This window comes from Gracilinanus agilis, chromosome 1 (genome assembly GCF_016433145.1).
Source record: "Gracilinanus agilis isolate LMUSP501 chromosome 1, AgileGrace, whole genome shotgun sequence".
Lineage (NCBI taxonomy): Eukaryota > Metazoa > Chordata > Mammalia > Didelphimorphia > Didelphidae > Gracilinanus > Gracilinanus agilis.
Window position 1 is genome coordinate 604,393,398 of NC_058130.1, and position 15,408 is coordinate 604,408,805.

General features: G+C 38.4%; 1 protein-coding gene across 1 annotated transcript in view; it reads right to left on the reverse strand.

Moving 5' to 3' along the window:
• The window catches only part of PHACTR1 (phosphatase and actin regulator 1), a 647,986-nt gene that overhangs the window by 19,835 nt on the left and 612,743 nt on the right, over window positions 1-15,408 (reverse strand). The window contains exon 10 of the mRNA XM_044658144.1: window positions 2,646-2,701. Coding sequence (XP_044514079.1) covers window positions 2,646-2,701 — 56 coding nt within the window. The remainder of the gene's footprint in view (window positions 1-2,645; window positions 2,702-15,408) is intronic.

Genomic DNA, 15,408 nt, shown 5'->3' on the forward strand with positions numbered 1-15,408 from the left:
TGATAGCATTTGTTGTGCTTTACATCACAAGGCTGCGAGAAATGAATGAGATAATGCTTTGTAAATCTGAACTCGCTATAAAGATGTGAGGAGTTATTATTATTGGGTTCCTTGGAGGTTGTCTCAGTTTCCTCAGAGGCAGAAGGCTTAAATTCTGTCTCTGATAATACCTCTATGACTTTGTCAAGTCCCTTAAAGTCCTTGGGCCTTAGGTTCCTTATTTATAAGTTGGGAAGGTTGGACTTGATGGTCTCAGAGATCTCTTCCATATCTGGCTCTATGATGTTGGGCCAGCCCCATGTAGGAAAGACACCATAGGGACACTCAAATCAAATATTTTCAGAGCAAACCCTGAAATCTCAAAGGATGCGCTATAAAGTGAATGTGGCCTTCAAATATGGCCCTTTTTAGGGCAAAAGAGAAGAGCAAGAAAGGTGTTTTGCTTACATTTGTGTTTGTTTGATTTCTGAGATAAATGGGAGACCTCAAGCAGGTTCATTCTTTCTTGGTCTTTTCCCATCTCCAGTTAACACAGTAAGTATATAATGACTCAGAGAAGATCAGATGGGAGCTTAATGGCCCGACATCATCTGAATGGAATTTTCTCCTTGACAATGGAAATCACTTAGAAAAGATTCTAAATCTCTCTGAGAAAATATTGCTTTTGTCCCTTGTCTTCAAATTTCCCATTAAAAAAAAACTTTTCCAAGGAGACTCGAATACCAAGAAAATATAAACAACTCCTTTGCAGTGTGGAAAGCACTGACTGTATCTTCAGAGCAACTTCAGACTGAGAAGGAGACGAGGGGTGGTGAGGAGAAACCACAGGGCAGATGGGTGAAGACAGAAAGCACAAGAATGATGTTTTGGGATAGAGTTGGCTTGAAAAACTTGGTACTAGATTGTCCTCTTGTCTTCCTATGTCCACCCACTTTAAGGAACTCAGAACTGACCAAGTTAATCCATCAGATCAATAATGAGTCTGAGAGCACAAGCAAAATCAATGAAATTGCAGTGTTACTGGGAGGGAAAACTCTAGGTCATTAAAACTGGAGGCCACATGTTCTTTCTCCCTATACACATGCCCACATTTATAGAAGTATATGTATATTTCTCTTTCCTAGAAGAACATTAGAATATATAAGAAAGAGCATCAAAAATGTATCTTCTTTTACTCTATGGCCCATGAATTGGTTTTTTAGTCATTAATATTGAGATACACACATATATTGCACAAATCACCACATATCCACACACAAAACACATAAATGTATACATGTACACACATGTATATGTATATACATGTGTGTATGGATGCATGTATATAGATGTGTGTATGTGTATGTGTGCGTGTGTAAAAATTTCCTGAGGAAACTTGTCTCAGGTCTACATAAGAAGCATCAAGTCATAATGGGTGGATAATGACCCTCAGAATCAGGAAGGTAGATCTAAGTTTGAGTCCAGGCTCTGAGCCCAGTTACTAATTGTGGTATCATAGTGAAATCATTTTACATCCCAGTGCCTCTGGAAATGTTTTAAGAATATAAATGACGAATTGATTATTGATTTATATTGGTAGAGGGCGTTTTCCTTCCTAGAATTTCTTATAGGATGGAATCCAAATAAACATATAAGTCCATATGTTTATATGTAGGGTTATCTGGATTCTATCCTATAAGGAATTTATATATATAAATATATATGTACATATATAGACATATACATATGGGCATATATACATGCACACACATTATATATATATATATAAAGAGAGAGAGAGAGACAAACCTAATACATAAAGAGAGGGAGTCCTATGTGTTGAGATAGCTATTATGATCAAAGAGATTGGCAGTGAGAAAGGGAGGGGGCAGATATAAATTTTGATTTTCTAAAATATTTCCCATACTTTGTTATGTTAAAGCCTGTTGGATTTCATGAAATAACTGCCTCCTTTATTTCTAGCAGTATGTCTTTTAAAAATATTTTAATATGAAGCCACTCTTCTCAACAAATTTGTGCATATTTCTTTGCTTAAAGTGCTTATTTGTTTTTAAAATCCATTATTGTACTGTATCAAGCAGGAATGCTATAACCAATTTGTGGGAATTTTAAGAAATAAAATCAGTTCTTTTCAGAATACGCTTGATGATGCTTTTATAAGCTCCAATTTTAATGGTCAAAAGAATGAGAAACTTTAAGCTTCAACAAAGTTGAGTCTCATTTGTCCTGCTGGTGGTTTCTTTATCTTGGTAATCAATGTTGTATCTCTTTGTTTCTTTTTGGACTATTAGTGATTTTTTCAAAGTGGCTCTCTAAAAAAACAAAATTCTTTTGCTGATGATTTATTTCACTCTTCTATTTTACATGGTATTTCTGGCCATAAGTCTATAATTAAAATTACTGGAATAAGGTAATATTCACATTAAATAAGGACAACTGCTGCTCACTTGCTATGTATTTTGGGAATTTGTTTTGGGGTGTTCATATTATAGTTCTGAGACTACTCTCACAGCTGGCCCCAGTCAGAGCTGTACCTAGAAGAGTGTGTGTGTGTGTGTGTGTGTGTGTGTGTGTGTGTGTGTGTGTGTGTGTGAAAGACGGCTACAACAATCCCCAAAGACGAGAGATTCTTAGAAGTCACTTACGTTTCAGAATATTTCTTTGCTCCAACTCCTCAGCAGTCGGCCTCTGGCTCAGTCGCCTGCGGAAAAAATCCAGGAAAAGTTTTTGGACCATATCACATCCTTCTCGAATCACTATTCTTCACGGACCCTTATAGATACATGAAAGAGGAGGCATACAGGGTGAGTTGGGTCCATCATGTGTTCTGAAGGGCTGAATCTCCCCGAGGACACTTTTCTTCTCAGTTCCTCTATTTCAAACCCCAGGAAAGGCACAATGTGTTGTGTCATGGTGAAGCTGACCCTCCTCCTTCCTTCTTTTATTAGCTCCTCCTTCTCTGCTCCCTGCCCCCATCCCCTCTGCCTTCTAGGCAAGTTGAGAGAAACTTAGAATGGTCACGTCTTCACATAATTTACTTCCTCTCATTGCTGACTTCTTAACCAGGACTGTGACTTCTTTTTTCCCCCTTGAGGATATATAGTCAATTTTTGAGCCCTGTGCCCAGTTTTGCTCCATCGCAGTTGAAACATGGAAAGTCAATGGAGATCTAACAGGGCATGTCTCAACTATTTAGCACAATAGACCTACTTCTTCTTCTGGTCTCCACCCTACCACCGTCATTAATTTATTAGACGGTAAAATGACAAAGGAAAGGATCAGAAATGACACCCTTGTGCCAGGCACATACTTGAGCCTTAGCAAATAAAACATCACTAAGGGCCATAGGGTGGCATGAACTAAAGTCAGCAGAGAGAAGAGTGGGAAGAAAAATCTACCCAGAAAAATATGAGTATCAACTACTGGAATGGGAAATATGAATGGTACCCAAGGAGGTAACCGCATACTTTCAGTCCTATAAAAAGGTCCAGGAATGATTACACTTAACACAGCGCAAGTGAGCTTTAACAGAGAGGCTTGTATTTTCTGAAGCTTTTAGTGATTATGAAACAAGTCTGCAATGATCAAGAATTCTCTGCTGCTCTTTATGATGAAGTGTTTGTGAGGAGAAAGTTCTGGACGGAATGTTAGTCTTCCCAGAGTCTTCCATTGGGATTTAGTGATATGTTGTAATTAATGGAGTTCTCAACACATACACGCTTGGTATTCCTACTAGTTACCAACTTCCACTGCTGGCGAGATTATAATAAGAGTTTCTAGAGGGAAAATTCAGGGTCTAAGGAATTCTAAAAATCTCTTTCAGTACCTTTATCTTGCCTGATCCCTTAGCATAGGTGCCTGGAGGCTATCCCAGTGGACAAGGCAGTGTGGACAGGTGGACATGTCTTACCAAACAGGAAAGGCTGCAAGTCTGGGCACAGTGATAGAACAGACTGCATGCTTGTCCTCTAAAGACTGAGTTCAGAGAGACTTGTAGTCGTGGTGTTGGCAGAAAGTGATATATTGACTTTTAAACTAGTGCAACTCATGAAGACTGTCAACTAAGGCAAGGAAGGGAATGGTGGCCGCACTGAGGGGAAGGTATGTCCATCCACATGGATCTTTACTATATTGAATGACCTTCAGCTACATCTATTCTCCCTTCCCTTAGTGATGTCAAGCCATGATAATCACACTCACAGGTGCTGAGGAGAGAAAGAGGGTGAACTTAAGAGAAAGGATTTAGATAAAACACAATTAAAAATATGATTGTAAAGATTGAGACACCTGCAAATTGTTAGCCACTTGACTTCTCTGGTTCTTTATCTATTTCTTCATCTGTAAAATGGGGCGCTGGAATGAAAGACAGTAGAAAAATTGGGTCTAGGACTCAGATTTCTTGATGCCTTGTTTGGGATTTTTGGAAAACACATCTTTATTTTTTATCCAGTCGCAACTCCTCTAACATAACCTTGAACATTTTTTTCCCTTTTAAAGCATGATAGTAACAACTCATATTTATATAGAATTTTAAGATTTTCAGAGTATTTTTAATACATTACTTCATGGGGGGAGGGAGGCAGCTAGGTAGCTCAGTGGATTGAAAGCCTGGCCCAGAGATGGGAAGTCCTGGGTTCAAATCTGTCTGTAGCCATTTCCTACCTGTATTTCCCTGGGCAAGGCATTGCTTAGGGCCTTACCATTTTTCTTCCTTGGAACCAATACATAGTATCAATTTTAAGACACAAAGTAAGGATTTAATTCTGAGGGACTTATGAGAAAGAATGCTATCCACATCTAGAGAAAGAATGTTTGGAGAAGAAATATAGAAGAAAACATGATTTATCATTTGTTTATATGGGTATATGATTTGGGGTTTCAAATTTAAAAGATTATTACAAAAATGAATTCTATGGAAATGGCTTTTGAGTGATAATACATGTATAACCCAGTGGAATTACTTGTCAACTACGGGAGAGGGGAGGAAAGAGAGGAGGGAGAGAACATGAATCATGTATATTTTAAAAAATTATAAATATGTATTTTAATAACCCATACCTTCTGCCTTAGAATCAATACTGTGCATTGATTCTAAGGCAGAAGAGCAGTAAGGGCTAGGCAATGAGAGTTCAGTTACTTGCCCAGCTAGGAAGTGTCTGAGATTGAATTTGAACCCAGGGCCTCCTGTCTTTGAGCCTGGCTCTCAATCCACTGAACCACCTGGGTACCCAAATAAAAAATATATTAAAAAAACCCAAGGATTTTAAAAATACATTATTTCATTTGATATGTACACAATATGTATATACGTGGCACATATATACACAACTCTGTCTGGGATGGTTTAAGGCAGTGGTTCCCAAACTTTTTTGGCCTACCACCCCCTTTCCAGAAAAAATATTACTTAGCACCCTGGAAATTAATTTTTTAAAATTTTAATAGCAATTAATAGGAAAGATAAATACACCTGTGGCCATTGCTGCCCCCCTGGATCGCTGTGGCACCCTCCACGGGGTGGTAGCGCCCACTTTGGGAATCACTGGTTTAAGGCAATGGGCAGGTTCCATTAGATTCCATATTTAAGCTCTATAAAGGGGGGAGACTCCAAGGATACTACCTCTATTAGCTCAACTCCTTCTCTTTGTAGACTCTTCAAGGGACTGAAATCATCCATGGTTTTAGGTGGTATGTAGAGAAGGATGTGAGGAGAAATCCATTTTTGGCTTGTGTCAAATGTCCTACTGTGATTCCATTATCACATCTCCTTTCTGTGATGATCTTTTTATTACTTTCTTTTTTTGGGTTCATTTTGCCAAGGGCAGGGATAGGAAAGGCACAAAATTACTTATCTTCATAGGCAACGGTGGGGTATAATCATGGGTGTACCTGGAATATGTTTGACAACTGGTTTTCTCCCCCACCCCCCGTCAAAAAAAATTGCATAGCAGGATGCACTTGAAAATTGAATCTACATTATTGACATTTTCTCCAGCACTTTACTAAGCCTAGATAATCAACAAAACAATAAATCAAGCTGATTTGTAGTGTGTAGTGATTACTGAGATGTATATGTGTACACTGCAAATTTAACAATTTACAAGCTAGTTGGAGCAGCCTCCACCAAGAAATTTTGGGTCACAAGCAAGGCAGTCTCAAGGAAAACATATTTTATTGTATTGTTTTCTACTTGTTTCCTCATGACGTCTAAAAGAAGTGAGGAAACCCCTTTTCCACAACCCCAGCACTGGTGACTTTATGATCCCTAGATATGGATATGTTGTGATCTATCTCGTTGGAGAAAAAATTCACATCCATGAAATTACAGAGCTGTTTTGAGTCTTTGAGTAAGTACTTCTTTTGGAGGAAAGTGGAAAGAGAAGGATGTAAGATCCTCTCAGATCAACATAAGGTTCAGCGCTACCTGGCTGGTCTGCTAGGCTGATGAGGAATGGGAAGTGGCCATATGGGATTAGAAAATGATAAGAAATTACTTTGGCTTTGGATATGAACTGAGAGAAAAGTGGTTCAGCAGACTATTAAAATCTGGCATCATCAGGGGATTAGATGTTCTGCTTAATTATACTTCTCAATGGAGGGTCATTACATGTGTCAGAAGTGGATTAGAAATTGTAAAAAAGGCAGAATATAATAAAATGCAGCCAGATTGAAAGCTGTGCTGATCATAATTTAATCCTGTGCCTGAGAAGTAGTGTCAATTCCAGGCAAAACTGTAAAGAGGACTCTTATCAAAGTGGGTCTTTAGCTCTCCTGCCTTGCCCCCCCCATATCCCTGTATTTTTTCTTCAGTCTTCCTAAGCTTCAAGAATACCTGTTTCCTTTTCTTCTCCATTATAAAAAATCTATTCTGGAAAAAGATCTGATAAGATCATTCACCTAATAATTCAAAATTTTATCCTTCTTGGGATGTTTGCATTTCAACTAATGAAAGCTTTAGTTTGAAGTAGGGATTCTTAACCCTCTTTGTGTCATAGACCCTGTGGGCAGTCTGATGAAGCTTGTGGATGCCTTTTCAGTCATGTTTTTAAGTTTATAAAATAAAAAACACGGAATTACAAAAGAACCCAATTATATTGCAATATAGGGATGAGAATGTTTCTTTAAAATTTCACCGATCTTAGGACAGGAACCTTCGTCTCAGAGTAATAGTTCTGTTGATTACATAGGTATGCCTGATTAATACCATCAATAGTAGGAAAATGATTTCTATAAATCAGGAGGTTCTGCTCAGTATAAAACAAAGCTAAATGATTCGTATTAAAATCAATCTGGAAAATCACTTGTTTCCTGCTTTAAATACTATCCAGTGTCATTCACCTTAAGTGGCTTTTCTTTTCAAATGGAATTTAAAATATGAACCTACTTTGTTTACTCTCAGTCCTGATGGTTTGGGCTGTACCGGTGATTGAAAGAATGAAACTCAGCCAACATATAATTAAATGCCTACTATGGACATTCTGGGTGCTAGAAGAAATACAAGGATCAAATCAGACATTGTTGCAGAAACGATTACCATGTAAATGGAACAGGTTAAATAAGTCAACAGGAGAGATACTAAATGCTATGTGAGTTCTATGGAATGACTGTATCCAAGGGGAGAAACTAGGAAAGATGCACAGGGGCAGGAGTGGGGAAAGGACATTCGAGCTCAGTCTCAAAAGAGGGTGAGGATTTCAACAAGCTGAGTCAGGAGTGGTGGTGGTGGTGGTGGTGGTGGTGGTGGTGGTGGTGGTAGTCTTCCTAGCTCAGGGAATGTTGCACAGATGGACAGGTACAGAATTCTAATATGAATTCTTTCATCCAAGATAAAGAGTTGTGGAGGAACAGGAAAGCAAAATTTGGTGGTTCAGAGGACAGTTTTGTCAGGAGAGTGGATGTATCCCCCTCTGGTTTCTGGGACTTGCCATCATAGGGAATGGGATCATAGGGATGGGCACCAGAGGGGGAGTACAATTGCAGTGGGAGGCTGGGTGTGGCTGAATGAAGGAGATTGTACAACAGCTATATGGGCAGAGAGCTAGATGGAAATCCCAGTGGGGAGGGAGGGAGCTATCGTGTATATTAGTTCTTTTGCCAAAGTCTTCCTCTCCTCATGCTAGCTATGGTTTTGAGTACAGAACAAATTAGGGGAATAAATGCTGAATAGTTACTTTGGTTGGGGTATGGAGGACTAGGATGTGAGCAGACTAAGATAAGGTTTAACAGGCAGCAGACTTGAACCAGAATGCAGAGGACTTTAAAATCTGGGAAGAGGAGGTCAAGTAATTGTGGATCACTGAAGTGGCATCCTCCTTGTCTCTCAGCTGTCCACCATAAAACAATGAACTGAGGAAAACAAAGACTGGATGTCTCTTCCTCAGCATAAAAAGACCAAGAAAGAAACAGAGAGACAATCCTCACCTGGGAACACCAGACTGCTTATTGCTAGAATCACAAACAAAGCAATATGGTTGCAGAAAGGCTTAGACATATATAGAACCTTTGGAGCCAGAGGGCATTATCTCCGTAGATTACACCGATGCCCTAGAAGTGACAAAGTCCTTATAACCTCCCTAGTATGAGCACCGAACACCATGTGGGATTAGTCTGATTGTACATGCTAATGATGTTTCTACTTGTTTGACAACAGCAAGGTCACAGCTTTCACTGACACTTAACAACTGTTTCTGTTTTTGCTGCTCTGAATTTAAAGTCTGATTCTTTGCTGCAGCATCAGGATGTGCCAGGAAGAAGAAAAATGGAACCAAGTTGATTTTTTTTGCATACGAACAGCAGCGTGCTGTACATAGCAGAAGCCATGGGCAGAAAAGTCTAAAGTGACAGAAACTGCCCCCAAACCACTAACTTCACAGGTGGTAAAAAATGTGATTTCCTATTAGGGCAACCTCACCCTGACTTTACCTACAGATACTTTCAAATAAAGCCTGACACCATCATGAGGACACAGGGACAGATGACCCCAGAGGCAGAGGTAGGAGCAATGGTGCAATGGCAGAGAGGCAAATTTAAGTCAAATATTAGCAAAACCTTCCTGATAATCAGAGATGAATGAAAGTAGAATGGAGAGCTTTAAAGAGTACTGGGTTCCACTTCATTGGTCTTGAGTTGTAGCCGACTCTTCAAGATTCTAAAGACCATATTATCTATGGGATTTTCATGGCAAATATCCTGGAGCAGTTTGCTATTTCTTTTTCCAGTAGATTAAGGCAAACAGAGGTTCAGTGACTTATCCAGAACCACACAGTAAACTCAGGTCTGCCTGACTCCAGGCTCAGGGCTCTACCACTGAACCATTTAGCTGTAACTTTGATAACAATGTTCAGACTGAGGCCAGAAGACACTCCCTCGGTTATGTTGTAGCAAGGATTCTGGTTTAGGTGTAGGTCAGGCTAAATGGCCACCAAGCAATGTGAAACTAAGCATGTGGCAATAAATGTGAAGAAAGCCTTGGTTCTGCATAACTAATAATTATAGTTAATTTGGACCCTTTGAGAAAGCTTATGATTTCTATGGCCAGAGGCACTTTGAACTATATCTAGTAGCAGAGCCAGGCCTTCATTCATTTTTAGTAAGGCTTCTGTAAAATATCCTTTTCTTCCTTTCCTTTCAAATTATCTCCCTCCCCCCTTTTATCTACTGCTAGCCCCTTGGACAAGACACACATTCAGCCTGAGCAGATCCACTATGGACTTTTGAAAAGGAGTCAGGGGCCATCAGGCTAAGGCCCCTCAGGGAGGGTGAGCAGCTGGCTGATTTTCTTTTGACTTCATCTTCATGACCTTCTGCTTTTTCTCTCTCTAAAGTAAGCATACCATCTGTTTCATCATTTTTTCACGTTGATAAATACACACCCAGCTCCTTCCATCCACTTTGGTCATGAATATCAACCTTTACTTCTCAAGAAACTTTTTGTATTAGCTGTCATCAAAAAGCCAGATATTTCCAAATCTAATGAATCTCTTTAGATCAAGCTCAACAGATCTAAAAGGCAACTTGTCATCTTTCTTTGGAGTCCTGCTATTCTTCTTGACTTTCCTATTTCTGATAATGGTGCCATGATTCTGTTCCCATGGCTTATAAATCTTAGAGAAACGTTAGAATCTTCTCTCTCCTTTAGCCCTAACAACCAAGATGATAAGATCTGTCAATTGCATATTCTTAAGATTTTTCACATATTTTTTTCTCTCCTGACTTTTCCCATTGCCACCTTCCTCATTCAGACCCTCAGTATACCTTACCTGGACTATTAACTTGTCTCTAAGTCACCAGTCTTTTGCCTATTCCATCTTGACAATTTAAAAATAACTTGCAATGCTATAAGTAAAAACATAAATAATGATGATAATTCCAAAAAACTTCAAAAACTCCCTGTTTTCTTCTGAAAAACATCTACACTATTATCCTATCAAGATTGTCACATTATATTCTAATCTATGCCTAAAATGTCCTTCACCACTCCCCTCTCTCCCAACTCTGTGTTAAATCCAATATATTTCTTAAGATCCAGCTCATTTGCTGCTTCCTCCATGAAATCTTCTCTTCAAAGCAGGGGTCTTTAAGGTATTTTTGTATTCTCGACCCCTTGAATAGTCTGGTGAAGTCTATGGAACACTTTTCAGAATAATTAAAATATAGGTGGTACATACATTATCATATAATACATATTACCCTGTTCATCATGTGAAACAAGAGACATTGTTTACACCAGAGAAAAAATTAATGGGAGAAATGAAGCAAAGAATGGTAAACTTCAGTCTGTATTTGGATTCTGTCTATTCCATCTATGGTGGTGGATATCCTTTTTATCACGAGTCCCTTGGAGTTGTCCTGGATTTTTGCCTTGTAGAAAATAATTAAGTCATTCAGAGTTGATTATCATACATTATTATTGTACATGTACAACATTCTCTTGGTTTGGCTCATTTCACTTTGTATCCTTCATGGAAGACTTTCCAGTTTTTTTGTTTTTTTTTTTGAGATCATCTGCTTGACATTTCTCATGGCACAATAGTATTCTATTACATTCATAAGCCACAACTTGTTTGTTTTTTAAATTCATAATGGAAAGAAATCTTAAATTTCAGTTGGAAGCTAGGGAAAAAATTTTAAGCTATTTTTTCCACATCTAAGCTTATGAACTCCCTGAAATTTTTATTGACAAGGGGTCTGTGGGCTACAGTTTAAGAGCCCCTCCTTTCGATGGAAATGAATTTCTCTCTGCTCTGAACTCTCACTCTCAATTCTTTTATGCACCTATTAGATTCTGTTTTATATCATAATAATGTGTGCATATCTTAGTTCCAGCATTAGATTTTCAACCCTTTCTGGGAAAGGAAAATGTGCTCTTTACAGTTGTGTCTTCATCAGTGCCTAGCACATCGCACGGATATCAATAATACAGTTGTCAAATAGATAAATAGATAGACTAGCAGACAGTACCACATCTATTTCCAACTAGGTGTATGGCTTTAGAGATGTTGTTTAACCTTTTTTGGGCCTGAGTTTCCTGATATGTAAAATGGATTTAATCATTCCAAAGAGTTAAGGGTTATTAGGATGATGATATAATGATGATGATGAGATAACTGCCATAAACAGTACTTTATGCCTTAAAAAAATCACAAAATACTACATAGTCAAGTATTATTCAGCAACTTGCAAAAATCATTTGCCTCAAACTGGATAGTAGGCAATTCCTAAGTGGAAACTTTTACTTGACCTTACCCGCTGAGAAGGTGGGTCAGGGTTGTGATCCACAACGTTGGAAGAATATTCACCCTAGGGAAATCCCAGACCCACCAAATGATGAATTGTACAATGTGGCCAAATAGGCAGCTGGCATGGGCATTTGTTGGACACAGCAACTTCCTTCTTAGAGGATCAAGGTGCTTTTTAAATGAGCTTCTTTCATTCAACTTCATCATGCTCTTTTGAAAGTTAGAGCTTATCAGCTTCAGATGCCATTCATTCAGAAGCAGGCAATGTGCATCTTCCTGACTTCTCTTCCATCATTTTCACTCATTTCGTAAAGAGAGGGTTACAAGTTGGAAGTCACAGATTGGGCAAAGGAATGGAATAAAGGGAAGAAAATCAGTGCTGTTAAATGTTGAGGCCGTGTGAAGGAAATAGTGCAGGGCAATCTGAGACCAGTGGAAAAACATTAAATGTCTACTGTGTGCAAGACACTGTGCTAAGGACTGAGAGATTAGAAATGAATAAGACACGGTCCCTGTTCTCCAGGAACTTAACAGTCTAGTGGAGAAGATAACAATCTAGGTTGCTATTATTATTATTTTTGGATAGGATCTGGGATTTCATTAGTGCAGGAACTGGCAGTGAGCAACTCCCTCTACTAATAAAGATAGTACTGTGTAACTTCACTGAGAATTTGTGACTTGCCCAAGACTGGACTTGAACCCAAGTCTTCTTAATTCTAAGTCTAGCTCTTATGATGCCTGCCTTGCATTTGCCTCTCAAATAGCCCCAAGTCTATATCTATTTGAGTTTAATAAGTATTTTATGTATCTATATGTAGATATATAAAACTGGAATACATGGCAGTATATTATGATAATTTTATACTTCAATTACTGAGAAGCAGAGAAATAGCTCAGACAATGTTGTTTTCTCTTGATGAATTTGCAGGCACGTCTACAGTGTTAAGGATAGAATGCTGGGCTGAGAGTCTGGAAGTTTACAAGTTCAATTCCTGTCTCACTTATTACCTATACAGTAATCATTCATTTTCTCCTGGCCTCAGTTTCCTTATCTTTAAAATTGGAATGGGAAGCTAGATGGCACAGTAGATAGAGTGCTGCAACTAGAATAAGGAAGACCAAGAGTTTAAATCCAACCTCAGACATTTACTAGTTGATTCCATAAAAGCCACTCAACCTTTTTGCCTCAGTTTTCTCATATGTAAAAAGGGGATTATAACAGCACCTACCTCCCAGGATTCTTGTAAGGATCAAATGAGATAATAATTGTAAAATGTTCAGCACAGTGCTTGGCGCATAGTAAGTGCTATATATAAATGTTTTGTTGTGTTGAAGCTGTTTTTCAATCATGTCGGACTTTCAATGACCCCATTTGGGGTTTTCTTGCCAGAGCTACTGAAGTAGTTTGCCATCTCCTTCTCTAATTCATTTGACAGATGAGGAAACTAAGATAAACGGGGTTAAGTGATTTGCCCAGGGTCACCCAACTAGTAAGTGTCTGAAAGCAGATTTTGAATTTAGGAAGATGAATCTACTCTTCACTCTAGGCTACCTTGCTATCCTAAATAAATGTTAGCTATTATAATAACAGAATTTATCTTAAAGGGTTATTTTTAAAAACATTTAGATATATTTTAATTCTACATTGCCTAAATTTCCCTTGTATCCTTGTTCCCTCCAAAAATCTCTCTCATGTAACACTGAATATTTTTGAAAAAGAAAAGGGTAAGAGAAAAACTAAGAAAATCAGTCAATACACAGGAAAGGATTTGACAACATAAGCAGTGCTCCACATGCTTGGACTTCTTCCTCTGTCAAGGATTGGCATATTTCTTTATCTAGCCTTTGGAGGCCATTTTGGTTCTAGGTAACTGCACCATTCTCTTCTGTTGTGATTTTTCTTTCCATTGACTTTGGTGAAGATGAATGTTTGAGCTCTGGGTAAAATTTTCTCCACATTTATCATATCCATTCTCCTTATAGAGTTGCTATAATGATCAAATAAGGTAATATTTGTGAGATGCTTTCTTGAAAGTTATACAATGGTATAGACATTTTAGATATTAACTTTCTCTCTTGGTTTTTCATTTTCTAGAGCTAGAATGCTTCAGATTTTAAACAACAAAATCATTTTCTCCAAGTGGAAAATGTCAGCACAAAATCATTCAGTGAATCAAAGCAGGGGAGGCCAGAAAGGGTGAGAGTCACAAGCCTCCGTTTGTGAGAGAAAAACTTGTTTGCCACATCTCTCACCCCAGAGGTAGTATGGAGCTCTTTTAGGAGTTATTCTTGCTATTTGGCGGGCTGTACTTTAGGTCAAGCAGTCCTTATATGTAATCCTTCAGGGAGCATTTACCTCCTTGCTAAGCTTCTTAGATAAGACAGCTTTCAGATCTCAGACAGATATTCAGAGCATGGTCTCAGAGCTTTGGAACTCTGAGGAGCATTGGTTCCAAATGATCTGCTGGAGTTACACTGGTCATCACATGAGAGGCTATGTATTCTTTACATATAGCACAGTCAATGGTCTCCATGATTTACACAAATGACAAAGGACTCTGAGAGAAGAGTATCTCAGTGGAGAAGGAAATGGCAAACCACTCCAGAATCTTTGCTGAGAAAACCTGATGGGCAGGAGTACACCACGTCACAAAGAGTTGGCCTGGACTGAAATGACTGAACCACAACAACACAATAATGCGGAACAATGGTGTCAAATGGAATTGGAAATGGGTCACTAACCTGTACATAAGGATCCCTTTAGGTAACATATTAACTTAGAAAATGACACATTAACATTAAATATGTTCTATAGGATTTTTATTTATTTTGTTAAATATTTTCCAAATATACTTTCATTTTGTTCTGCTCTGGCAGCAATGCAGCCAATTGACCAAGTTCTCTGAGGTAAGAAAACCACCAGTATGATTTCCAGTTAGGAAAATCAGCATGAGGTGTCAAGCCCTTAAACTAAAGTGAACAAAACTGAACTGATGTTCTTCTAACTGATCCTTATAAGAAAGACAAGGAAACATCCTGTAGACTTCCTTAATAGTAAACCATTATTTTGTGACAATAACTAAATAGATAACTAGAAAAATATTAGTTTAAAGGTCTGGAGCATTAACATTCCAAAAGATTGGGTGCCAAGACGGAAAAAGTTGAGGGATGAGAGAATTACTTGCACCCAATTTTTCTTTCTCTTAGTAACTAAAGCAGAGAATTCTTAGAATAACACAATTCCATGACCTTTAGGATTGGTTGGTTTCTTTAAGCCTAAGATATGACTCCCCAACAAAGTTGCAATGAGATGATTCTTAGAGATAGGGCTAAAATGCTAGTGTTAAATCTTTGTTTTCAACCAGATACATACAGGGCAATGCAGAATAACATAAGAAGAAATTGTGATTCTTCCTGCAATTTTATCTCACCCACTGAAAAAATCATTTCCTACCCTTTGAGGTTAGCAAGTAATTACCCACCTAAAATTTGATATCTCCTATGTGTTGAGATTTCTCTCTCTCTCTCTCTCTCTCTCTCTCTCTCTCTCTCTCTCTCTCTCTCTCTCTCTCTCTCTCTCTCTCTCTCTTTCTCCCCTTCTCTCTCCCTCCCTCTCTTTCTCTTCCTCTCCCTCTCTCTCTTCCCCTCTCCCTCTCTCTCTCTTGCCCTCTCC